Source organism: Zingiber officinale, chromosome 1B (assembly GCF_018446385.1).
Source record: "Zingiber officinale cultivar Zhangliang chromosome 1B, Zo_v1.1, whole genome shotgun sequence".
In the NCBI taxonomy this organism is placed as follows: Eukaryota; Viridiplantae; Streptophyta; class Magnoliopsida; order Zingiberales; family Zingiberaceae; genus Zingiber; species Zingiber officinale.
The window spans coordinates 158,021,702-158,044,764 of record NC_055986.1 but is presented as its reverse complement, the minus strand read 5'-3'; the positions used below and the strand labels follow the sequence as shown (position 1 = coordinate 158,044,764).

General features: G+C 33.8%; 2 protein-coding genes across 3 annotated transcripts; both read right to left on the bottom strand.

Moving 5' to 3' along the window:
- Positions 1–205: 205 nt before the first annotated feature.
- On the bottom strand, positions 206–19,433 carry LOC121986146. Of its 2 annotated transcripts, none has more exons than XM_042539972.1 (12): positions 19,111–19,433; positions 17,791–17,938; positions 16,863–17,017; positions 16,104–16,286; positions 11,848–11,923; positions 11,079–11,156; positions 9,133–9,218; positions 7,373–7,446; positions 6,468–6,513; positions 3,618–3,727; positions 1,671–1,845; positions 206–494 (listed from the first exon to the last, which is right to left on the bottom strand). In XM_042539972.1, exons 1-12 carry the CDS (start codon positions 19,366–19,368, stop codon positions 342–344), a joined length of 1,542 nt encoding a protein of 513 aa, XP_042395906.1. In that variant the 5' UTR covers positions 19,369–19,433; the 3' UTR covers positions 206–341. The 2 variants fall into 2 exon arrangements, with proteins under 2 accessions (XP_042395906.1, XP_042395912.1); XM_042539978.1 differs by lacking the exon at positions 206–494 and adding an exon at positions 1,103–1,318.
- Positions 19,434–21,024: 1,591 nt separating this feature from the next.
- On the bottom strand, positions 21,025–22,832 carry LOC122043672 (endonuclease 2-like). Its single transcript, XM_042604276.1, has 8 exons — positions 22,440–22,832; positions 22,241–22,348; positions 22,089–22,144; positions 21,933–22,016; positions 21,757–21,849; positions 21,613–21,680; positions 21,220–21,293; positions 21,025–21,119 (listed from the first exon to the last, which is right to left on the bottom strand). The coding sequence occupies exons 1-8, from the start codon at positions 22,729–22,731 to the stop codon at positions 21,025–21,027; spliced, it is 870 nt and encodes a 289-aa protein (XP_042460210.1). The 5' UTR covers positions 22,732–22,832.
- Between the last annotated feature and the right edge of the window lie 231 nt (positions 22,833–23,063).

Here is a 23,063-nt window from a genome sequence, read left to right as displayed (position 1 = left end):
GAAAATATATATTATATTTATAATATTATTTTTCTAGTTATCAGTTAAACCAGTGAAACAATTGCCTATGCAGATTTGACCCTGAATCCTCCTATTTACAAACATGCTCATCTGTAAGGAGCTAAATCAACAAATTACAGTTAGCCACTACGGGAAAGATATTTTCCTCACTGAGAATCCATTTATTACCCATTATAATAATATCTATCCCGAAATAGTCAACTCCATTGTAACAAGATAACTCCATTGTAACAAGATTATCATTATAACAATATCTATCCCGAAATAATCAACTCCATTGTAGCAAGATTACCGGTTCATGTTCCATACATCAGAGTAAATTATGATAATTTAAGTGCGAAAAGAAAGGCTAAACTTGAGACTCCAACAACAGCGATAGCTCCAATGATACCTCCTCTCCTTAAATATGTCCACAGCCATCGAGAAGCAAAATGAAGACGACAGGAGGCACGGAATTTATGCATCGAGAAATTCTGCATAATCCACGAAATAACAGTGAGAAAGCTACTGCTGGATGGCTTCACTGAATATAGTAACGTTTATTTCCTGCGTATAATAAAGTAAAACCTTACAAAACAAAGATCCATCTTCACTTAAATTTCTCCTGTTTTTTTAGTATTTTTCCATTTAAGCTCCTCGAAGAAAAACAAAACCCCAGAACACATGATGCTAGAGTTTTATTGGAAATTATATAAAATACAGCTTGGATTTTTTTTTCAATATGAAAAGGAAGTTCAATGGTTTAGCTTCCAAACAGTCCCACCTAGGTTTAATTACATTTCTTGAACATTTTATACTCGCCCACTGATATACACTACAAATATGCTAAGTACTAAGATTTAAAGTATTGAGTGAGCTAAGATTTCAATCTCCAACCAACTCGAGATGGTGCCATGCATATCAAGTGCAGCACCCAAGGTGTGTTGGACATCAGAAGAGAGGATGAAGGAATAAGAGGAGCTTATTTGTGTACTCTCCAATCTCATTGTGTCCACTGTGCCGTTCAGGTTTTTTTTTTGTGCATAATGTTGTTCCAAATGCAACTTATTTGTGCTGAGCAGTTGTTCCATATGCCAATCCATAGGTAGAAATATTTTGCCCAAGCCAACTAATACAATGAAACTTTAAACCCTGTGTCATACCCACACACAAAATCCATCTAGGTATTATTACATTTAACAAGTTCAACAACGCCTATTAATAAAAACACTAGTTTCATTTTTCACATGTTACTTGCAACACCCATTTCAGCCAGGAATGCCTCGTGACTGCGGTTGAAGACTTCTATGGAAAAGCTCTGAATGCACCAGAAGGATAGATTGAAATAACACAAAAGCTATAATTTTCAACCAAGTAAAATATATGCTTCCAAATGTAACAACTATACAAAACGGATGCAACATGTCATATTATAGTAAAGAATAAAGCTGCAAGAACTGTGTAAGCCATGAGTCATGATTCAAGGGTATTTACCTGGAGATAGCACAAATTGTTTATAAAAAAAGAAGGCAAATAATGTGACCGGCTTATAGGAAATCCATGTCAATTGACATTGCATTTGAATTCCTTCCCCTCACATCCACCCACAAAGCCCAAATGCTAATTAATGCCATCGTCTAAAGGGAAATGGAAAAATGCGAAAGAATTACCTTTGGAAGCCTCTCTTGATAGGCAAGATGGTCCACATGAAGCCTAACATTTGATGCAGCAGGAATCCAGAGCTTGATGTCCACATCAGCATAACTTCTTGACAATATATCATATAATGTTTCTGCACCACTCTCAATAGCCTCCAAAATGGATAATTCCCGGGCTCTGCGATGCCTACATATACAAGCTATGATCATCATCTTCCTTTTTAAGCTAAGGCATGTTCCATATTTTTGAGAGCTCACTATTTTTTCAAACACAAAAGTAAGTAAAAAAGGAAAAAAAAAAATCATGATAATCTTCTAATGACTACCTCAAAAAAGATCTGAGCATTCAGACAGTTGTGCACACAAAATAAATTAATCCTCATGGTTTTAGCGAAATCTGCAAGATAAATGATAGATTTGGGAAAATACATTGATGTATAGCTCGATCTGCTTTTGATCATGGTGTGACCCCGGTCCAAATACGAAATTATTGACTAGAATGACTGTTGTCGAGAAATTTACGCACACAGAGAGGGAAGAAGGAACAGAGGTGCAGCATTTAGTCACTTCGAAGCACGAAGCAGTAAGCACTGCTTTGCCAGGTGCGTCGGTTCGCTTCCTCACGCGCGGGGGACAGAACCAAACCAAACCAAAGACTGACAAAAACAAACTAGGCCGCTTGCAAGCGTGAGGTCCACGAGCTGGGGATTTGCACCCCTCTTATGCGAGATGATCGCATGCGTCGCGCCCGGTTTATGGATTTCCGGCTCGAACCCCCCGAAACCACCTGATTTGGGCTCGGCCCGCGCATGCGTGTAGGTCCCCTTAACTTTGCTAAGCAAGGATGGAAGGGATCCATATATAAGGTCTTCCAACCTTCTTAGCTTAGCAATGTGGGACTAAATGCATTCACATATGCATTACCATAACAACTAAAAACAAGAAAAATACTTTGAATTAAAAACACAAAACTCAACAATGACATCAATACAAAGTCAATGGTAGTTGATAGAAAACTCATCTAGTCTTATAAGATATAAACAGTCATTCTTCAACTGTTTTAGCAATAAGAAAGGTGCAAATATTTAAGAGGGATGCTCAGAAATTTTATGCATGAGCTTCAGAAATCTTGGATCTTTTTAAGACATTATTAATAGAATCAAGACTAGATTGTTGAAATGGAGAAGAGTTATTGAAGGTTTATGTGATTGTCATATATTTCTTACCCTAAAGGAAAAAATTTATACCACAAAGGTATGACTAATCATACCATATGAGTTATAGGCAATTAAGAAACAACACATAAAAGAAGTGTAAAAAAAGAGGATGCTAAAAATAAAATAAATAAAGCCAAAAGCAATTAGGTGTGGATTCAAATATAATAAAATGGAAGGACATTGGTTAAGATGGTATAAACATATTTAAGACCATTTGGACAAATTAGAGTTGGTGTGGGAAGTGAAAGGAGACCAAGAAAACTCTAGGGAAAATGATTTTAAAAATTAAGACATTATAAGTAATATGATGACCTTTCAAGAAATCAATCATGAAATATAATCCTCATAGATGACAACCAAAAGTTGACTACAGCCATTTGTCCTCGTATTCTTTAGTTACAGCACAACTTTTCAGATATACAATCTTATTCTGAGTTAATTTCAACAGAAACAAATATGCTACAAATTTAAACAAAGCTCCATTGTACACAAAAAATTGGCTTTTGTTGACAAGATAGTTGGCTCAAAAAATAATACTCATTCCAAAAAGTATCTAATTTGCACAAGTAAAACTCAATGAGAAACGTGGTTTTTCTCAAAGAAAATTTCCTGTAGAAGGTAAAGGACAGGTAGCATTTCAGTCATTATTTAATAGAAACACTTTTGGCTATTCAATAGATTGTTAAATTAGGCACAGAAAGATTTCCAAAATATTAAAATAATACAGTATATAGTGACATACTTCAGGTAGCCACAAAGCATCTGTTTTGGCCAAAGGTTGATTCTACCATGCATTGGAATTAAGACGTGTGGTGAGAGCTCCAAGAACTTGTATGTCGTCTGGAAATAATCCTGTGCATCCAAAACTTTTAGAACACATCAAATGTGCTCTTCTTGGATAATGAATAAGTCAAACTACCAAGTGAAGGAATTTCCAAATTAAAGTGATTGAGAATATATGACAGATAAACCACAAAATATTCTGATACCTAAAATTTAACTAACTAGGGTTGTAAGGGTCATAAGATGGGGCAAGTTTTGGGGGGGAAAAGCCACATCATATGTAAATAGGCAAATTCAATATAGTAAGAAACTCTAGCTCCCATCATGGTGAGAGATTTCGAGAAATTAACAAGGCAATCTTCATCAGAGTTCATTATTATTAGGAACCCAATTGCAAATACCATATATTCAAAGGTGCAAAGTACAATATTGAATCTACTTATGGGTGTAACAACTATAGAAAAGGAGTTGAATTTCAAATTTCAATTGTAATTGGCAAGTTGGTATTTCTATTTTGGGTGTCAGAAGTTTGGTATGTTTTGATGTAGGAGTTTGACTGGATAATTACATTTTTTAAAGATTTGAATTATTTGATTCTCATTTATTTAGGGGCATTTTATAATAAAGGTGGTTTCCAATATATTTATCATCTTTTGAATAATAAAAAAAACTCCTCTTTATTAATCTTGTATTCTTGTGTGATACATGACTCCTCCATGGTATCAAAGACGACACTAATTCCTCTCCCACATTCATTTATGACCACAGTCGATGCCATCTGCAAACACACAAGCTCACTTCACATGCAGAAACTATCAGCAATTCCTCTAGTGACCATCCTATGTCTAGTCTTCCCACACAAACTTCTCCTGCCTACCCTCATCGACATCGGCATCTGTCAACAACATGCAATGATGCTAAACTCCTCCATGCAAGCACATTAACACCTATCAATGAGCAAAGCCAAACCTCCTCCAAGCAAGCTCCTTCATGTAAGGATTCTTGTCATCAACCTAGAGCCAACCTTTGTATGTGTTCAGAGAGAACTTGCATGTGTCTGTTCACTTGTATCCATGCAAGACTAGTGACAATTCCTCCATATTCATGCTAATCTACTCCTAATCCCTAACCTTGTTATAGGTTATTAGCCGATGCTAGCAACATTCTCCTGCTTGAGCATCTTAGGCCCCATGCTCACCAAATTCAACCAGCAAGCCTTGTGATTGTGGAGGCTAATTCTACACTTTTCAACCCTGTAAATGAAGCTTTATTCTACTTGATTTCTCTAGAGCTTCACTTGATTCAAAATGTCAAATTCATTAACTAACTTTTTGATGCCTTCTTGACAGTATGTGAGAACCATTTGAAATAGAGTTGAAAAATGCATGACTAATGAGACCCGCTTAAGCTTTATGGACATGACAAAGTGTACATGTTTTCTTATTACCTTTCATGCAGTGAGTGCACCTTTGCTAGTGTAAACCCATGTAGTGTATGGTGTTAATGAGCTAAAGGTTTGGGTAGCAAAAGCTGACTACGAAACCACAAGTGGAGGGAAAACCCTTTGACTTCTTGTATTCTTAAATTGCTCGTGTCACTTCTTAAACAATGACTCATAAATTGTCTCCTTTGTACATGGCATGCATATTTACTTATGCTTATTGCTTGCTTAAATTTTATAGTGATGCATAGTTATGATTGTTGCTAATATTATTGCTTTCTTGCTGTATGGTGGCAAAAAGGCGATTCACTCGCCCCAGCGCCTCCACCAACTCATCCCAGGCAAACTGCTTTCTTGCTGCATGTTATAATACTAAGTGGTTTATCATTTCTACTTCTTTACTGTTGGCTCATGCTACAACCTAAACCATGTCTAAAATGCTAAGTGAAATTAATAACTTGATACATAGCATGTTTTAGATGCTAAAAAAATGACATGATAATTCATAACATGCTTAAATGTTGATTGAATAAATAAAATGAATGTTATACTGGAAATAGGCTAGCTGTATTATCCTACCAACTACTTCTTAGAGAACATTCTGTCTGTCATCTCTAAACCTCTAAATTTACTAGAGGTGATTACTCATAGTGTCGAATCATAACGTTAGAGTTGCTCATAGTTGATTTTGCCATTTTGCTTTCTATGCATTTTCTTCCATACTAGTTGATTTGTGCATATAATTTTTATTTGAAACTACTTTAAATAAATTTTCATTTTTTTGGAATATGATTAATTGTTCATAACCTCCATTTAGTCCCGCGTAGTGAGATGCAGGCTAACGTAGGAGCTGTAAGGTTTAGAATGGTTAGCTACTATTAACTTGGCTCAAGCATTTTGGGGTCAGTGCAAATCTAATCCTAAACATGGCAAGGTACTAGAAATGGTTGCTTGTATGATGGTATACATCAATCATTAACTAATCTAAAAATAAATAAATAGTCTAGGTAAATATAAGACTAGGTAATTTATATATTCTTTCTAACACAGGTATTTGCCAAATCAAAAACTACATTAATTAACTAATTATGCTAAATAAAAAGATATAGCAAAATAAAACTTTTACAAAGTCTAGAAACATTTTGAGAATAAAATTCCTAATTTATATTATTCATAATATCTCTAAACCAAGTTTAAGGGGAGGGGAGTGTTAAGATCCAATTATAAGCTCCGTATATTTTAAAGACTAAAATGTAAGGTTATGATAATAAATATAAAAAAATACACATAAAGGGGGCTGAATAGGGAATTAAATCCCCAAAAATTTCCCATAGACTCCAATAGTCATGTCACAACAAAAGAAAGTACCTTCATATTTCCACCAGTTCTAACATCCAGAAAAGCACTCCCCTGCCTGACAAGAAACAAGAATATAAAAAAATATTGATGAATAAATCACATCTGTTTGCAAGATGGGTATCTCCTCCAGCTAAGCAGGTATTATGTGAATTTATGTTTAAAATGATATTACATTATGGTATAGGGCCCAATGTAATTAATCCTAGTATCATGCTGCAAACAAGCAAGTGAAAAAAAAAAGCTAGGAAATCTCACAAAAGTACTTTTCAGATATTCAAATCTCAGAAACTCAAGTCGCTCTCTCAAAGCAATTACTCTGTAATGTTTTGAATCTCAAATTCTTCACATAAGACCAGAATTCTGTAAATGATCTCTAAAGCCATATGTATGCAGTCAATGGCAACAGATGATAGGTAGTAGGTAGCCAAACAACACAACCAATGAGACTTGTTATACAAGTTTTGTATGATCTTAAAACATTGCCTCCAAATAGTTCAACAAGCTTTCTACAGCTAAAGGCATCTCCCACAAATAGCTAATTAAATCAAAGTCCCAAGATCTGAATTTTCATAGAAGAACAACACAACAGAAATGACTAGGCAAACAATGGTACTTCACAATCACCAAAAGTTGCCCACAAGATTTTTTAGATAAGCTTAGAACTGAAAACTCATGGACGTAGTAAATCAGGCTTACAATTTTAAGAAAGAAATAACATATCCTAAATGATTTCTTTGCCCATCTTGTTTTCAAGTGATTCTAATTGTTAGAAAGTGCAAGAAATGTAGTATATATTAATCTCTTCATGTCATTCAGCCAATTGTTGTCATGAATCATAATTTCCATAATCCTCCTTCTCTGGTGATAGAGCTACACCATGATATTTATCTTTCTTTTAATATTTGAATTCTTACCCTACACAATGGTCCCCAACAATGAGTGAATTTGTGGAAGCATGACGTAAAGCAAGATGACCATCTGTATGACCCTAAAATAATAAACACAGCCTCGGTAAGTAAATGATAAAATGTGATATTTAACATGCATTGTTACAATATTTTTTATTTGTTATTGAATTGATTGAGCATCCAGCTGAAGAAAAGAGAAGTCCCAAAATAAATTACATGTACAAGACCACAAGTGAGACATGATTGTTCAAAGGTGTTCTTGTGAACTCTCTTGGTTTTCCAACTCATAGAATTCAGCCTGTTGCACATAAAAACTACAAATCCTTGTCAATAGGCTTCCTATTTCTGTTCATTGTAGCAATGCAGATGACAACCTCACCACCTACACTTGTGCTAAGGTGTTAAGCTGAAAAGGCACTAGATGAACAATTTCTGGAAAGTGCAGGGAAATAAACTTCACTCACTGAATGCAGGTATATAGACAAAAACAAGCCCAGGGCATTTAAACAACTGAGCAACTAAAAAAATTTCACACGGGGCAGGGCAGTCATATATAAGATCAAAGTTTCGGTGAACATCATTCCTCGTGGATGTAAAATGTATTGTGAAAGAAAAAGATAGTCAGGAACAAAATTTAAAGTGTTGACCCATGCCACCCGAAATGGACAGTATTTACCATTCTGGCACGGTACCGGTCCAATTACCCACTAACACCGCGACCCCACGGGGTCGCAACACTTGTGCATTTACCATTTTTTTTAAGTTAATTTTTTATTTTTAAAATAGGTATTTTTATTATAAATATTTAATAAACTGTTAATTATTATATAATTATTAATTATATATAATAGTTATCAACATAATATATTATTAATAGTTATAAAATATTAAGAATTATTTAATTTTTAAATAATTTTAAAAATAATAAAATATTTTATAAAACAATTAAATTTTTTTAATATATGTTGAAAATTGAATGTGAATTTAAAATAATGTAAAAATTTTCCAAAATATAATGCTTATACATTTCAATAATTTTTACAAATTAAAAATTTAAAAATACATTCAAAAAATAATTTAAGACCTTCAAATAATTTTATAATTCTCTTTGAGCCTTTTGAATAATTTTATAATTTAAATTTTAGTTTTGAATTTTTCAAATTATTAATTTTTAAAATAATCTTTACAAATAATTTAATAGGTATTATCTTATGAGAAAATATGAACTCAATACCTCAAAATATCATATCAACTGTGAGTAAATTTAATAATTAAATATTAATAAAATTAATTTTAATTAATATACACTTTTATTTAAATTTTTTTTAAAAAAAAGTACCGAAACTGTATCGGTACCAGTTCAAAATCAAAACTATAACACGGATCTAAATTTTAAACCTTGGTCAGGAGCAATATTTAAAATCTTGAATCGTACCTCCCAATACAAGCGAAACATTTTGTTCCACCCGCTATATATAAATTAGGAACTTAGTCGGCAGTAAATTAGGAACTTAGAGACCTGCTATGTATAAATGTTCTATTGGTTATACAAGTAAGAGAAATATAGATTGCAGGAAATTAGGAACTTAGAGAGCTGCTATATATAAATGTTCTATTGGCTATACAAGTAAGAGAAATATAGATTGCAGTAAATTAGGAACTTAGAGACCTGCTATATATAAATGTTCTTATGGCTATACAGGTAAGAGAAATATAGATTTGGATACAGAATACAAAAGGATACTTTAAATGGTAAAAGTTAATACCGGTGCAAAAATTGCTTCCAATTGATGATCACAAACTTTTATCTTCTCCCCGCCAGATAGTAAAGTTCGATGAAGATGCCATTCATCTGTCACACTTTCCAGTGAATTATATATATACATTATATAAAATAAGCTCACTCTTAATCAGAAAGGAAAGAACAAAAGTCTCAAGAAATTATGAATGCGTCTCCTAGTGTCATTCATTGATGTGGCAGCCATGTTCTCCCAACTATTGGGATTAATTATAGTTGGATGACAATAAAAGAAAACTTGTGGTTCTTTTTTTTGCTTGCAACATGGTTGGCAGTATCATTTTGAATATTGTAAATTTCAAAATCATAGGCATGACCATATTAGATCAAATGGATCACTAGGATCAGAATCAATAATAAAATCATAAAAGTAAATATTTAATGAATAATACAACGAAAGATATTAAACAAAACCTAAAAAATTATGTCTTTCGTTTGATTAAATATGAACATTACAAATTAAAAAAAAAAATAGAGCATTATTAAGAATTGGATTAATTTAATCTATTCAAAGTCTGAGTTAATACAATTCCAATTTAAAATCTGATTTAATTCATCAGTTATCAATTTATTAAATTTAAATTAAAATCTATTTTATTAAATAAAATTTAAAATCAATTTAAATTGATCTAATTCTGATTAAAGAAAAACGATTTTAATTGGTGTATTAATTTTATTTAGTTATCTAATTCAAAAAAAAAACTTATTTAATTGCAATTAGATTAATTAAAAAAAGATCTGATTTAGTTTAATCAATTTAATCTATGATTAAAATTCCAATTAATTAATTGATTTAAAATCTAATTTAATCAATTTAAATTACCATCGATTTAATTAAATTAATTTAACCTATGATTTAATTTATTTAATAAAACTTATCTAAAATGAATTAGATTACACTAAATAAATTAATTTAAATTATACTAATTATAGTTACTGTAACTAATTTATATTTAATAACTTAGGTAAGTTATTAATAAAATAAATTTTAATGAAGTTAATTAAAGGTTTACTAACATTAACCCTAAACTAATATTAACAATTAATTAATTACTATTAATTAAACATAATAATTAGTTTAAATAATAAGCTCACTTCTTGTGACCTCACCTAGAGAGTTTCCACACGCAGCATCACCTTCTCTTCGGTCCTGTCCCAAAACTCCTAGAGTTCTCCCACTCTTGGCCACAATCCAGTGCACAGAAGAAAGCAAACCTTTTCTCCTCACCCATGACCACATACCTTTGGCCTTTCTATCTCACTTTACATACACCACAGCCACCATGTCACTCCTCATTGACACCAAAGTCTCTCCTTGTGTTTCTTCTTCTCAAAGTTAGGATTTCTCTAGACTTGTATCTATTTTCTTCCTTTATTACCTCCACCGATCCAATCTTAACATCTGCCCACACCTACAAGCATCCAAAAGGATTCCTGAGTGGCATTGAAGAAATCAACCAAATCATGCAAATTTGCTCAATTTAGCTGATTTCTTCTAATTTTCAAGTGATTTAGACAGATTTAGCATGAAATGCAATCAATTTAAAAGTTGATTACTAAATATTTCAACATTTTAGGCATGGTGTCTGAGAAATCATTCACAATTTGATCAGCTAATGCTGAGCCAATTTAACTTGACTAATCTGAACCGATCCAACTTGGCTGCTCTGTATTGAGATCAACCGAGTTTGCCGCTATGGTTTGCAATGTAAAAACACACAAATGAAAAAACATTCCCTTTTATTTAAACTCTCAAACTTTATGTTATAAATTAGTTTGCCACTGCCTATCTTAACCAGTGACTAGCAGTAATGCAAAGTGCAAACTATAATTACCAATAGATAACTCAGTTGGAATATTCATGTACCACAGGATGCTTGAGGATTGAAAATGTAAGTTCGAATAAGTACTCACCTCTTCCTATGCGATGACTAGTGTTTTCATGTGCCAACAGAACTGCATCAGGATTGCATTTCTGGATAACTGTGAGGCCTGGAAGCAATATAAGAATTAAACATAGAATAATCTGTCACTTGTTGGCAAAGTATTGCCTAGATATCAACTCATCTACAACAGAAATTGCTACATTCATTTATGTTTTTGAATTTTGAACAAGAAATATAAGACAACAAAAGACATGACAAGAGCTTTGGGGAAGTTGAATGCCATATCTTGAACATAATTGTAATAATCATAGTTTGATATAGGGTACAGCTTTAGACTTAGATCAAGCTAAAGATTTCCTGCAAGGACAAATGAAGCCTTCTATCGGGAGTTTTTCATGACTAACTTCTGATAAAAAATTATATATATATGAGGATTTCATAATCTACAAATACATAAATAGTAAAGGGTGAATCTAATCGAATATGGACCTGATCAAGAGTTCATTATTGATGAAAATGCCATGGAATAAATAGTCTAATTCCCTAATGGTGGAGGGGGAACTGATTGTGCATGATGGCGTATTGGCGACAGCATGTGTATGATTCATTCTTCAATGTCATTATGGTTAAAACACCCTTGTTCCACTATAAGCCAAAATTCATCTGTTTATAGGTCATTATATTGGCAAGGGTTTGGTGGTGCATTCTAGCACTTTGCTAATACATGAAATATTGACTAGTATCAACTCATTTTATTGCCACATATAATTTCAATCAATTACATGTATAAAACCTACCATCAATATGATCATAGTGATGATGAGTAACAAACACTAGTAACTTTCTTGGTAACACAGCTACAAGATCTGCGAGCTGATGAGAAAAAAAAGGTTAAAATTGAATAATAAATAGAGCGACTACTTAGGCTGTTAAGGAAGAAGTATAGCATTTGTAGATCCTACAAAACAAAATTCTACCAGAAACATGTTCAATGAATAATCGTATGTCAAATGCCTTTTGCAGTGACAAATAACACAAATAATATTGTCTCAGAAACTAGTGGTGCAGTTATTTTGCATCTAAACGTGGCACACTAAAAGCCTTGAGTTACTCTAGACATATGTGTAGTCTTATACTGAATTGTCAAATTATAATGTGTATTCAACCATTCGCCGCATTGCATTGCAAGTTGATCGTGTTAGGTATCGAGTTTTATTGCATTTAAATTTTCTTAAATTATTTATTAAAAATTTTAGATGACAAAATTAGTTGAATCAAATCAACAAATTAGATTTTGGGTGTCGAGTTGAAGTTGGGTTTGCATGGAACCCATCGCATAGACACAATGATTGAGATCAATTTAGATTCCTTTTGATCAGTTTAGAGTTAAACAATATTATATTTAGGATAGATCAGTTTGGTCACATTGGGTTGAGTTAGTGGAATTTTTTAGCAATGGAGCATTATATATCGTCTCTCCTATCTCTTTTCCCACATGGTTCTCTCCATGCATTTGCTACTCACCCAATTGTCTCTCCCTCTTCATGCTCCATCGCCGCACCCTCCCTTGTCATGAGCCCATGTCGCTGTCGATCCCAACTACCTGTCATCAGTCACCTCCTCTCTTTCACAAACCCCTCTCTTTTTTCTCCCTTTCTCTCACTCTCTGCTCTCATCTCCCTTTGTTTCACTTTTGCATGTCACCGTCCAAAGTTCAATGCTACCATCTATCATCTCTCCCTTCTTTTCCCTCTCTTTTTTTCCTCTTTCCTTGTTCCCTATGATCGACACCTATCACTAGGCCACCAACTATGCACCCACCGTTTGTTTCCCTATCTTCTTCTGTCTCCTGCTTGCTCTCTTTCTCCCTCCTTTATTGTTGTATGTGCACGCACCTTTGTGTCAGTCACTATGCCTTCAGGTGAAGTCATTGCTACCACTTACTGTCTTGTGTCTGAGGCGTCACCACGATGGAGCCTCGCCCCAATACTTCGATTTTGAGCAAGTTGAAGGTAAGAATTCTGTGAGTTTTTTCTAGCGGTGTTGTTGAATGATCACATATTTTCGACTAATCGTGATCTATTTAGGTCTGATTAGCTCAAGTATTCCATATCACTAGAACACCTATATTGTTTAGTTGTCCAAAGAAATTAGTGAAGTAAATACTTAGGTTTATTATATTTTTAAGTTGGTTTTTTTTATTTATGTTGGTGTATTTGGTATAGAATAGGGAATTAATAGTTAGGTGTTTGTAGAGGAAGTTAAGTTTTGTAACTTGGATTATATTGAGGTAGTTAGGTCAAGATTGGATCCATCAACCTTGCATTCTAATTAATTCTTAGATTTTGTGTTATTATTTAATTTAATTTATTTCAAGTCTTTCTAAGTTGTTCATATACTTATTTTTGTAGATACGCATCCGAGGGAGCACATTGACTAGGTAGAGTTTCAGATTCATACTTTGTGTATATTTGAAGTGGGTAAATCTATCCTTTGACTCATTACATGTTCCTATACATGGATTAAATGTGTAATAAAAATATTATGCATATGTTGCGGATTCTGAAAAGAGAATTAAAATGATATTAAACTAGTAAAATGGGCTTTAAAAGAAACTGATTTTTTTTCTTATTATGTACATGTGGGTGATCATGTAGGGATTAATATGGAAAAAGGTTGTTTGCAAAAGATAATTGATACTCTAATTACTCCTCATTTGATACATATCTACCATGTTGATTTGTATGTTGATATTCCTTTACTTTTTAGATGATATAAACCATCTACTAATATGCAAAAAAAATTAGCAAAACCTTAATTGAAAAAGGTGATTTAGGTTAGTTCCTTAAACCAATCAATGAGTGAACCCAATGTGGAATAATTGTTGTATAAAGATTTAAAGTGAAACAACATTTGTTATAAATAGATACCAAAAAGTGAAATATCTAAGCTTACCATTTTACCACAACAGTTGACTGTCTGACATGGAGATGTGTTAGTGAGGGTTCACCTATGTTGAATAGTTATTTGTGCAATGTGTTATATCATTTATCATTGGTAAGGGCCCCAGCCCCTATGTTAGATGAATCATTTATACTCTAAGGACTTGCTCTAGTGATTCACTTCTTAGTGAATTTATTAGTGACGATTAAAAGGCGATAATTAAAAATAGATTAATTTGTGATAAAAGATAGTGATCAATAAGAGGAATAAGGTATTATTATTTGGAGATAAGTAAAAAAATAGTTAACTATATATTAAAATACAGAACTCAAATGGAAATCCAAAGTTGTAATGTAAATTACGACATATATGGTTTCTTGAACTCTTAATGAAGATTAGATTCTTACACATATTTTCTACTGACTAGCAATTTGTGCTTACTTCCCATATTTCTATAGCTCTAGTTTTGCAAGCAAGGGTTGAATTTGAAGTCCTAACTGATTTCAACAAGTATATAGAATTACTCAAAGATCCTTGACTTGCAGGACACCATGTTTGGTTTTACTTGTACTTGTTTTTTGTTTGGCATTTTGCTAGTATATATTCTTGTCATACTCTCGTTTAACGAATATATATATACCCTGCATACCTTTATGTGAGCGCTTGTGGGTGACGTCTAACGTGTGCGATCTGACTCGGCCAAAATCGATTTTTTTTAATCCCTCTCAAATGCATACAACTCTCTTCTCTCTCCTGCATGCAAGGTGGTACTGGTTTTTACAAACTAGCACCAAGGTGGAGCTAGTCTTTAAAGACCGACACGTTGGAGCTGGTTTCTACAAACTAGGTCCAACATGAAGCTGATTTCTACAAACCAGCACCAACTGTTGGTGCTGGTTTCTACAAACCAGTACAAACCAGCACCAACTGTTGGTGCTGATTTGTACCAGCACTGTTGGAGCTGGTCTTTAAACACCAGCTCCAACGTGCTGGGTGCAGGTCTTTAACCAACACCACAATTGGTTTGTACAAATCAGCTCCAACATTGGAGTTTGCTTGTAGAAACCAACTCCAACGCGCTGATGCTAAAGATCAGCACTACAAACCAACACCACCTTGCATGCAGGAGAGAGAAGAGAGTTGCTGTAGATGAGAGGGATTAAAAAATATTTTTGGCCATGTTAGATCGCACACATCGGACGTCGCCCACAACGCTCATATATCATTTATTGTTATTATGGTTTTTTATTACCTTGTTCTACTGTCACAGGGTGGCTTCTAATAAGCGGAATGATGCATGATGCCCTCAGTTGTAACAGATTCACTCCAATATACATACCTTTGGTAGAAAGGAACTATGGAAGTGCCAAAAGAGTGATGAATATACACTACTAAAGGTGCTTTTGATGAGGTTAATTAAAAGCGCAAATCTAAGAAAATAGTTATGATTAAGAAGAAAAGAAAGATAATCTAAATGGAACCACATTAGAGAAAAACAAATAGAAAGAGTAAGAAGGATTAAAAAAAAGTGTCATTAGCCATCTCACAACCTTAAACCCTTCTTTCTGTGCAAAACCACAAAAGTTTGAACTCTTGAAGAACTAAATTGACCAAGTACACAAGATGCTGGATCAAAACTTAAATCTCCATCCTATGAAGCAAACAAAAAGTAGGAAAAAACTTTAAAACAGGCCCAAAGGACTAAACAGTGAAAAAGGCCTAGATAGGAGCCCCAATTGATGCCAATGGATCTCTAGTAATTGACTTCTCCTGTCTTGGCCAAAAACAGCTAAAATACAGTGGATCCATCTAAAAGCTAACTTGAAATCGGCCTAGTGGCATCTACAGTCATCTGTCAATAAATTTATAAAACAACTTTACATGGCTAGACAGTAGGAGATCAACCTAAGTCATTCGCCAATACAGATTTGCTAATGTTAAACTGTTAGCTACAAAGAATCTTCCCATTATGCCGGACGGTTTCAATGTTGTACCAACATGATATCTTATTGAAATAGTACATTATTGAAAGCTTAAATATCAAATCCTTTAAATGCTGATAATTATAACTAAATCTCATAAGTCAACTCAAAAGACAGAAGTTCCTTACATCACCATGAAACTGCGAAGAGCATCCAGGATCTACAAGAAGAGCTTCTCCATTAGCAACAAAATTAGATTCTTTTGGTTCATGAAATGCATTATTTGCAACAACTACAACCAGATTTGTTGTGTGAAATGGCTTCGCCGTTCGACTTTTCATTGGGACAATTATGATACCTGGAGGGTACTCCTGATGCAAAAGAATATTGTTTGTTAGCTCACCATCCTATCATCTTTTGTACAAGTTAATATATTTAAATAGAGAAGCTAATCATTGGATGAGTGACTCATCTTTTGTGAAAAATTTAAAGCTGATCTAATTTAATCAATATTAACTTGACGATAACTTGGACTTAACAAGCTAGGGATTGCAAAAATATCTTGGATCTTTATGTGGACATAAGTAAATCTCATGGTATCCCTCAAGTGCATAAGCTTATGTGGGTGCAGAAGCAGCTTAGGTGGAGGTATTTTATAAAAAAAATGCAAATTATTATTCTACATCATCATACAATAGCAATTTTGTCATATTGTCAATAAAGCCATATTCAATAAGAGGTCTCAATTATGGAAAATGATAGGATTTGAATTTTGCAACAATTTTCTGCTCTTGGTTATCCAATGAAGGCAAATATGGAAGGGAAGATAACATTCAGGATGTCAGTTATCAGATGTTAGAGACAAAATTTAAGAAAATAAAGAAATTTCTTGAACTTTTAAGTAACTGAGACATCATGAAGATGAGGTGGGTCATAAGAAAAATAACCTGATAATGCAAGGAACAAACGGCTCTAAAATTTGTAGCATGGTCCAATTTAGAACTAAGTACTGTGAATGCATAAGGCCCAACACGGATGGCATTTGGTTTTACTTCCTCAAGCAAACCCAAGGCACTCTCCTTGGCCAACCACCAGCATGACTCTGGAAAAGCATCAGCTTATGTGGTTATATATATTTAAGTTACAAATATAACTTTTTAAATATCTATATATATATAGAAATAGTAGATAGAAAACAAGAAAACTGCCAACTACTAGATATATCATCACTTAATAAATACAAACCGCCAACTAATAGATAGAAGACAAGAAATATCATCACCTGCATCAATAAAGATTATGTTTACTTCTCATTACTTTCTACCACTTCATAAAAAAAACACAATTTGGAAAAGAAAAAACCATCATTTTCAAGGATAAGTAAGTTCCCTCCCACCATTATCTTTTACCCAGCTCTTATTAATTCATCAAAAATTTTGAGAAATCATGAAAAATCTCGTGGAAACAAGAATCTCTATAAACACAGTTTCTAACTGTTGTAAACCATAAATCTCTAATCCAAGGTGTCAGTAACTTCCTCCTTTTACTAAAAAATATTTGTGGTCACTTGTTAGCTTCATCGATCAGTATCTTTGTTAGTATGACGAAGTAATTATTATGTAGGGCAATCCTTTCTTGAATAAGCATAGCCATCGAAGCATGCCCAAGTCTAGCTCTGGTAACAGTCCAATAGTTTTGCAAAAATTATGGTTGCGGTTCAAGGAGAAGTAGGAGAAATTTGAAGAAACATTGAGGTGAAAAAAACAGATTGCATAGTAGATTCTAAAAGTCACCATAGCAATTTCAGATAACTAATATGAACACCCAACACAAGGATAAATTCCAAGAGTTAATACCACTGTTATTGGCAAATACCTGCAATTATTCCTTCCTTCGATTTCACAAATCCAACTATAAACAATGTATTGATAACAGGTCCTGGACCAAATTCAGGTTCCTTGACATATTTCCATACCGACCATATTCCATCAAATGCGGTCTGCAGACGCACTATGGATAATACCTACATAATAATCAGCATAAAAGAAATGTCTAATTGCATGGAGAGTGAGAAACATGTATAAATTTTTCATGCTAAACTTCTTTTCCATGTCAAATAGGTATATAAAGATATTGCAAGGCGCACAAATCATTAATGGCAGAAAAACATACAAGAGTTTGTTTCTCCTAAAAGGCTAAAAGGAGAATGACATAGTTGAAAATTGGCATTGAAGTCAATTAGATAACTATCACTACAGAAGATTGGCATAGTTAAAAATGCCTCTACAGAAAATAACTCAATGGACAATTCAATTAACATAATCTGCAAAATGAATATAGCTAATCATCACCAAACTCATCTGAAAAGCATTTAGCTAAGGAAAAGATAAAAGAGTTTCTTAACTAATTTATCAGAATAAAAAATACCCTTTCCCATGGTTTGATTAGCAAGTAGAAATAACATAACTGATCGTCACCAGATTCATCTAAAAAAAATAGCTAGATTAGATCAAGATCTTCATAATTAACCACAAAGGTGCTATCAGCATAAGCATGTTCCCTATCCCCTTGCTGTTTCTCGACTAGCAAATTGCAAGAAGCAATATGTTATTAGTGGCCTTCACCTCATTCACAAACAATTAAAACCTTGTTCACCAAATGTTTCAAGTATATGTAGAATTTCAGCTAACAAGTAGTAGGACACGCACTGCCCATCATAGATTTAGTGCCCATTAGAATCAGTAGATAACATAAACATTGAAGCAACTCTGGTACCGGAGTACCAACTCGGCTACACCATGCTTAAGATCCAAGGAGACATTTTATATCAAACAACTTTGAAATGTGACTTTTGGTGGAGAAGCATAATAATGTTTATTTGATGAAACTACACACATTTTGTGATCACTTTATTGTGGGCATGCACGTGAGTTCTATGGGTGCTCTTCCACTTCAGCCTCTGAAGCAGTTCTTCACAAAGATAGAAACGTGACACAACACACCGCAAATCCTCCATTGGTGCCACAATAGATCCTACCGGATCTTTGCAGCCCAAACAATCACTAATTGCTCTACACACAGGGCATCAATTTTCCAAAAACAAAAAAAACAAAATTCAAATTCAAAGTTCTTTAAGATTATTTCCACAAAGGATGAGGATAGTGACTCTAGATCAACAAAAGATATAAAATTCACCTGTTCGAGAGAGGAATCGACATCGAACTTGCTCAAATCGAGCTCATTCGAGAGAGAACTGGAGCCCTCGATGACTGTATGCGACCTCCGATCTCCCTCCAGAGGATTCAGAGGCGCCGAGGGCAAGTCCCAGAGTTCGGAATCCACGAAACCTCGGTACTCCTCTTCCGGTAGAAGTGGCGGCGGAGGCTGCTGGACTACAAGGAAGTCTTCATCGGAGGGGTTCCTGATCAAGGCCACGAGACGGTAGAGAGCCATGGCGACGCAGACAACACTGGCAACAGCTGTGCAAGGCTTGTTCAAATATTGACTACTAAATCGGCAGATTTTTTTTTTTTTATTATGTCCGTTGCGACCTATCAGTTCATCATTTAGGTAAATCAACGATCTTAAATCAATCATCAAGATTAGGACGGTAAATGAACAAACATTCATAAACAAATTTAGTATTCGATTTGATAAGAATTTATTTATATTCGTTCAATATACATAAGATTAATTAAGCAAACAAACTTGAACAACTCGTTAAGCTAAACAAATAAGCTTGAACATATATGTGTTCAGCTCGTTAACATTCATTCGTAAACAACGTTCGAGAACAATGTTCACAAAGCATATTGATTAATAAATTTTTTTTCAATATGCTAAATAAATAATAAAATAAATAAATAAATTTAAATTATCAAACTCAATAACCAATCAAACAATTAAAAATTTCAAACAATCAAACAAGTTTGAATTGAGAGCTTGATAACATCTAAATAAACCAAGCTCGAACTAAGCTCAAGCCAAGCTTGAATCAAGTTCAAGCCAAGCTCGAATTGAGAGTTTGATAACATCTAAATGAACCAAGCTCAAGTCAAGCTCGAATTAAAAGTTTGATATATCTAAATGAATCAAGCTCAAGTCAAGTTTCAAATAAGCTCAAGCTCATAAAAAATAAACTAAGTCAAGCTTGAACACTCATTTCAAAAGCTTGGTTCATTTTAAACTCGACTCAATTCGACTTGATTATCTTATCAAACAAGTTTGAACATTCTAAAACTCAGCTCGACTTGATTATTTATAGCCTTAACCAAGATTACTCCATTCTATTAATTTGTGGAAGTTGAGATCCTACCGTTATTATTTTTTCCTAATAATACCTAGTTTGTGATTATTTTTCGATCAAAAAATATATGATAAACTCATTTATACTATTCAATTTACAACGAGTTATATACCATTTTTTTTTTACACTTGAATGCTAAAATGTTTAATTTAGGATGTTGCAAAGTTTAAAAGGGATAAATTTAAGATTTACATAGTATCAGGCAGAGTGTAAAATAATAGTTCGAATTCAATTTAAAAAAACTATTTAACAGGTTCGAGTTCAGTTCGATACTTTTAAATATGAGTCATACATTTTTTTCGAACCAACCAAGAAACTTGTGAATTGGCTGCAACATCATATCTAAGGCTATTTTCACTATTTTATTTTTTTTAATAAAAAACTTCATTTTGATGAGAATAAATTATGCAGAATTTTTAATAAAATTCTTGATAATTTTCTTCCAGTTGAATCTGTCCCAACCCAGCTTTTTAACAAATTTGCAAACTTGTAAAAGGTTGAAAGAAAGTGTTTTTTATACGTTGGCTTTTGTAAGTCATGAACATGAAACAGTAAGAAATGAGATGACATTCTCTCTCTTTTTTTGCCCATTTTCTTTAACCGGGAACAATGGTTATTATTACTTTAACATTTCTTCAGTGCAAACCAATTTTGAATACACTTGAAATTTCTACATAACTTCATTTCTGAAACTTAAAATCCTTCGGAAAGCAAAAGAAGACAACCAGCACTACCAATCAAGTTCATGCGAGCTTCATTGGCTTTCTCCATTTTATCAATAATAAGCAAATCAAAGGAAACTGTCACTTAAATATGCGATTCAGCGTTCCTGCTAACCTGACTCCACCCTCTGCAAGCCTTAGATTAACAATGGGCAATCTGCTTAAGAAATAATCGTCTGCAGGCGAACATTTTGATGAAGATTAGCCTTTTAAACGTCAGAAATTTATGTTTATGCAAAACATGTAAAAAAAGCTAATTCTATGTTTTCCACTAACCTTCCAACACCGTGTTGTTTTCGACATCCTTGTATGCCCAGTTGCATGCAGTTTGTATGCTTTCAGATGCATATCTGTGAAAACCCATTACAATTTAATGTTACAGCACAAATAGAGGGTATTGATGATGAAAATAAGATCTTATAGCATTTTATGTATTTGGATATTTTTTTTAAAAAAAAAAGGATGAAACTTGGCTTCAGATCGATGTTAGGTTTTCTATCCCAACTTTGTAAGAAGTTACTTCCTTAGAATTGCAATCCCCTATCATTTTCATTTCATAGCTTAAGTGCAACGGTAAAATTATTGTCGCATGACCTGATAAACAAAAGGAATTTTGTGCACTGGATTGTTTTTATTCTCTAATGAACACAGAGTGCAAATTCTACTTACACATCAGGACAAGCGACCTTGTTATTGCTGCATTTCTCCCATTTCACAACTTGATCAGACCACTCTCCCTGTTGTTCAACTAAAAGCTTTAATCAAAACAAACACAAAGACATTAAAAAAAAAACTCATGGAAAATTATCTCACAGTGATGTTTTGTTTGAGTGCGTCGACAAATTCCTCCACAACATCGTCGTAAAATCGATCTTCTGCTGTCTCAATAATGTCTTTATCCCAGACCTGCATTGCAGCATATATCCGCATATGAAAATTAGTGTGAAAAATGGTGAAAGAGATTTTCAAAAAATAAACCAAATTCCTACTTTATGGAGCTCTGATTTCCTTCTAAACCAATGCACTGGGATCGTATTTCCTCCTCTATCAGAAGTAAATCCTACATGAAGAGGCTAAACAATTCCAAATCGACATCAGTTGGTGCAAATAACTGAAGAAAGCAATTAAGAAATAGTCTCTTCTACCTGATGGATGTCACCCATTAAGTGAGAAAGGAATAGAAGTGCTTCAGTGAGATTATCTAGATTACAGGTAAAAAAAAAAGAGAAAATGAATTAAGTAGAAATGATATCAATATAACACAGGACATAGAAACTATCTTTGATATATTAATTACATTGTGATTCATCGGCAGAGCTTCCATAGGTGAGAAGCTGATTAGTATAATTAGTGATGGCACCTGAGACACACCTCCCTTTCACACCATCTTCATCTTTGCAATCCCCTGTTCATAACCAACAACATATCATTGCTAATACTAGAACGATATTGTATGGACTAGAGTAAACACAATCAAAGCATGCATGAACACTAACTGTTGTAATTATAAGTGCAAAGATCATCAGGGGTGTCAATGTAGTGAAGTTCCGACGACCAATGGTATCGAAACTTGACTGTATCTGCCCATGAGCAAAGGGTGCTTAGGTCGTTCTCTGCGTAGGCAGGGAGTAGTTCCTTAACCGCTGCAGCTGCTGACTCACTTAAACGATCCTGGGTAATCTGGCAAATAATCTGGTGGCCGACAATTCCCCATCCATAAGTGAAGGCTGGGAATGCTAAGAGCAGGAAGAAAGAGGCCAGCGTGTGAGAATTGAAGTAGAAGCCCATTTCTGTGATCTGGTGGTTGTGGCCTCAAATGAGATGAATCCGAGAGATTATATTGCAACACTTTTGAGTTCAGTCTTTGTCATATACACTGAAAGGGAAGGTGGAAGAAGACGAGCAAGAAAGTTAATGCAAAGCTGTAATTGTATTTCGAGGAAAGTTAATGCAAAGCTGTAATTGTAATTTGAGGCAAGAAACGCTTTGGCATGTAATGGAAATAATTAGATGTAATGGGGGATACGAATTGGCACAGCCGATTCCAGCCGGAATTTTCGGTTTATTGTGCAAGTTACGTCGCTCTACTTGGCAGTGTAATAAATGTCTTAATTGGATGT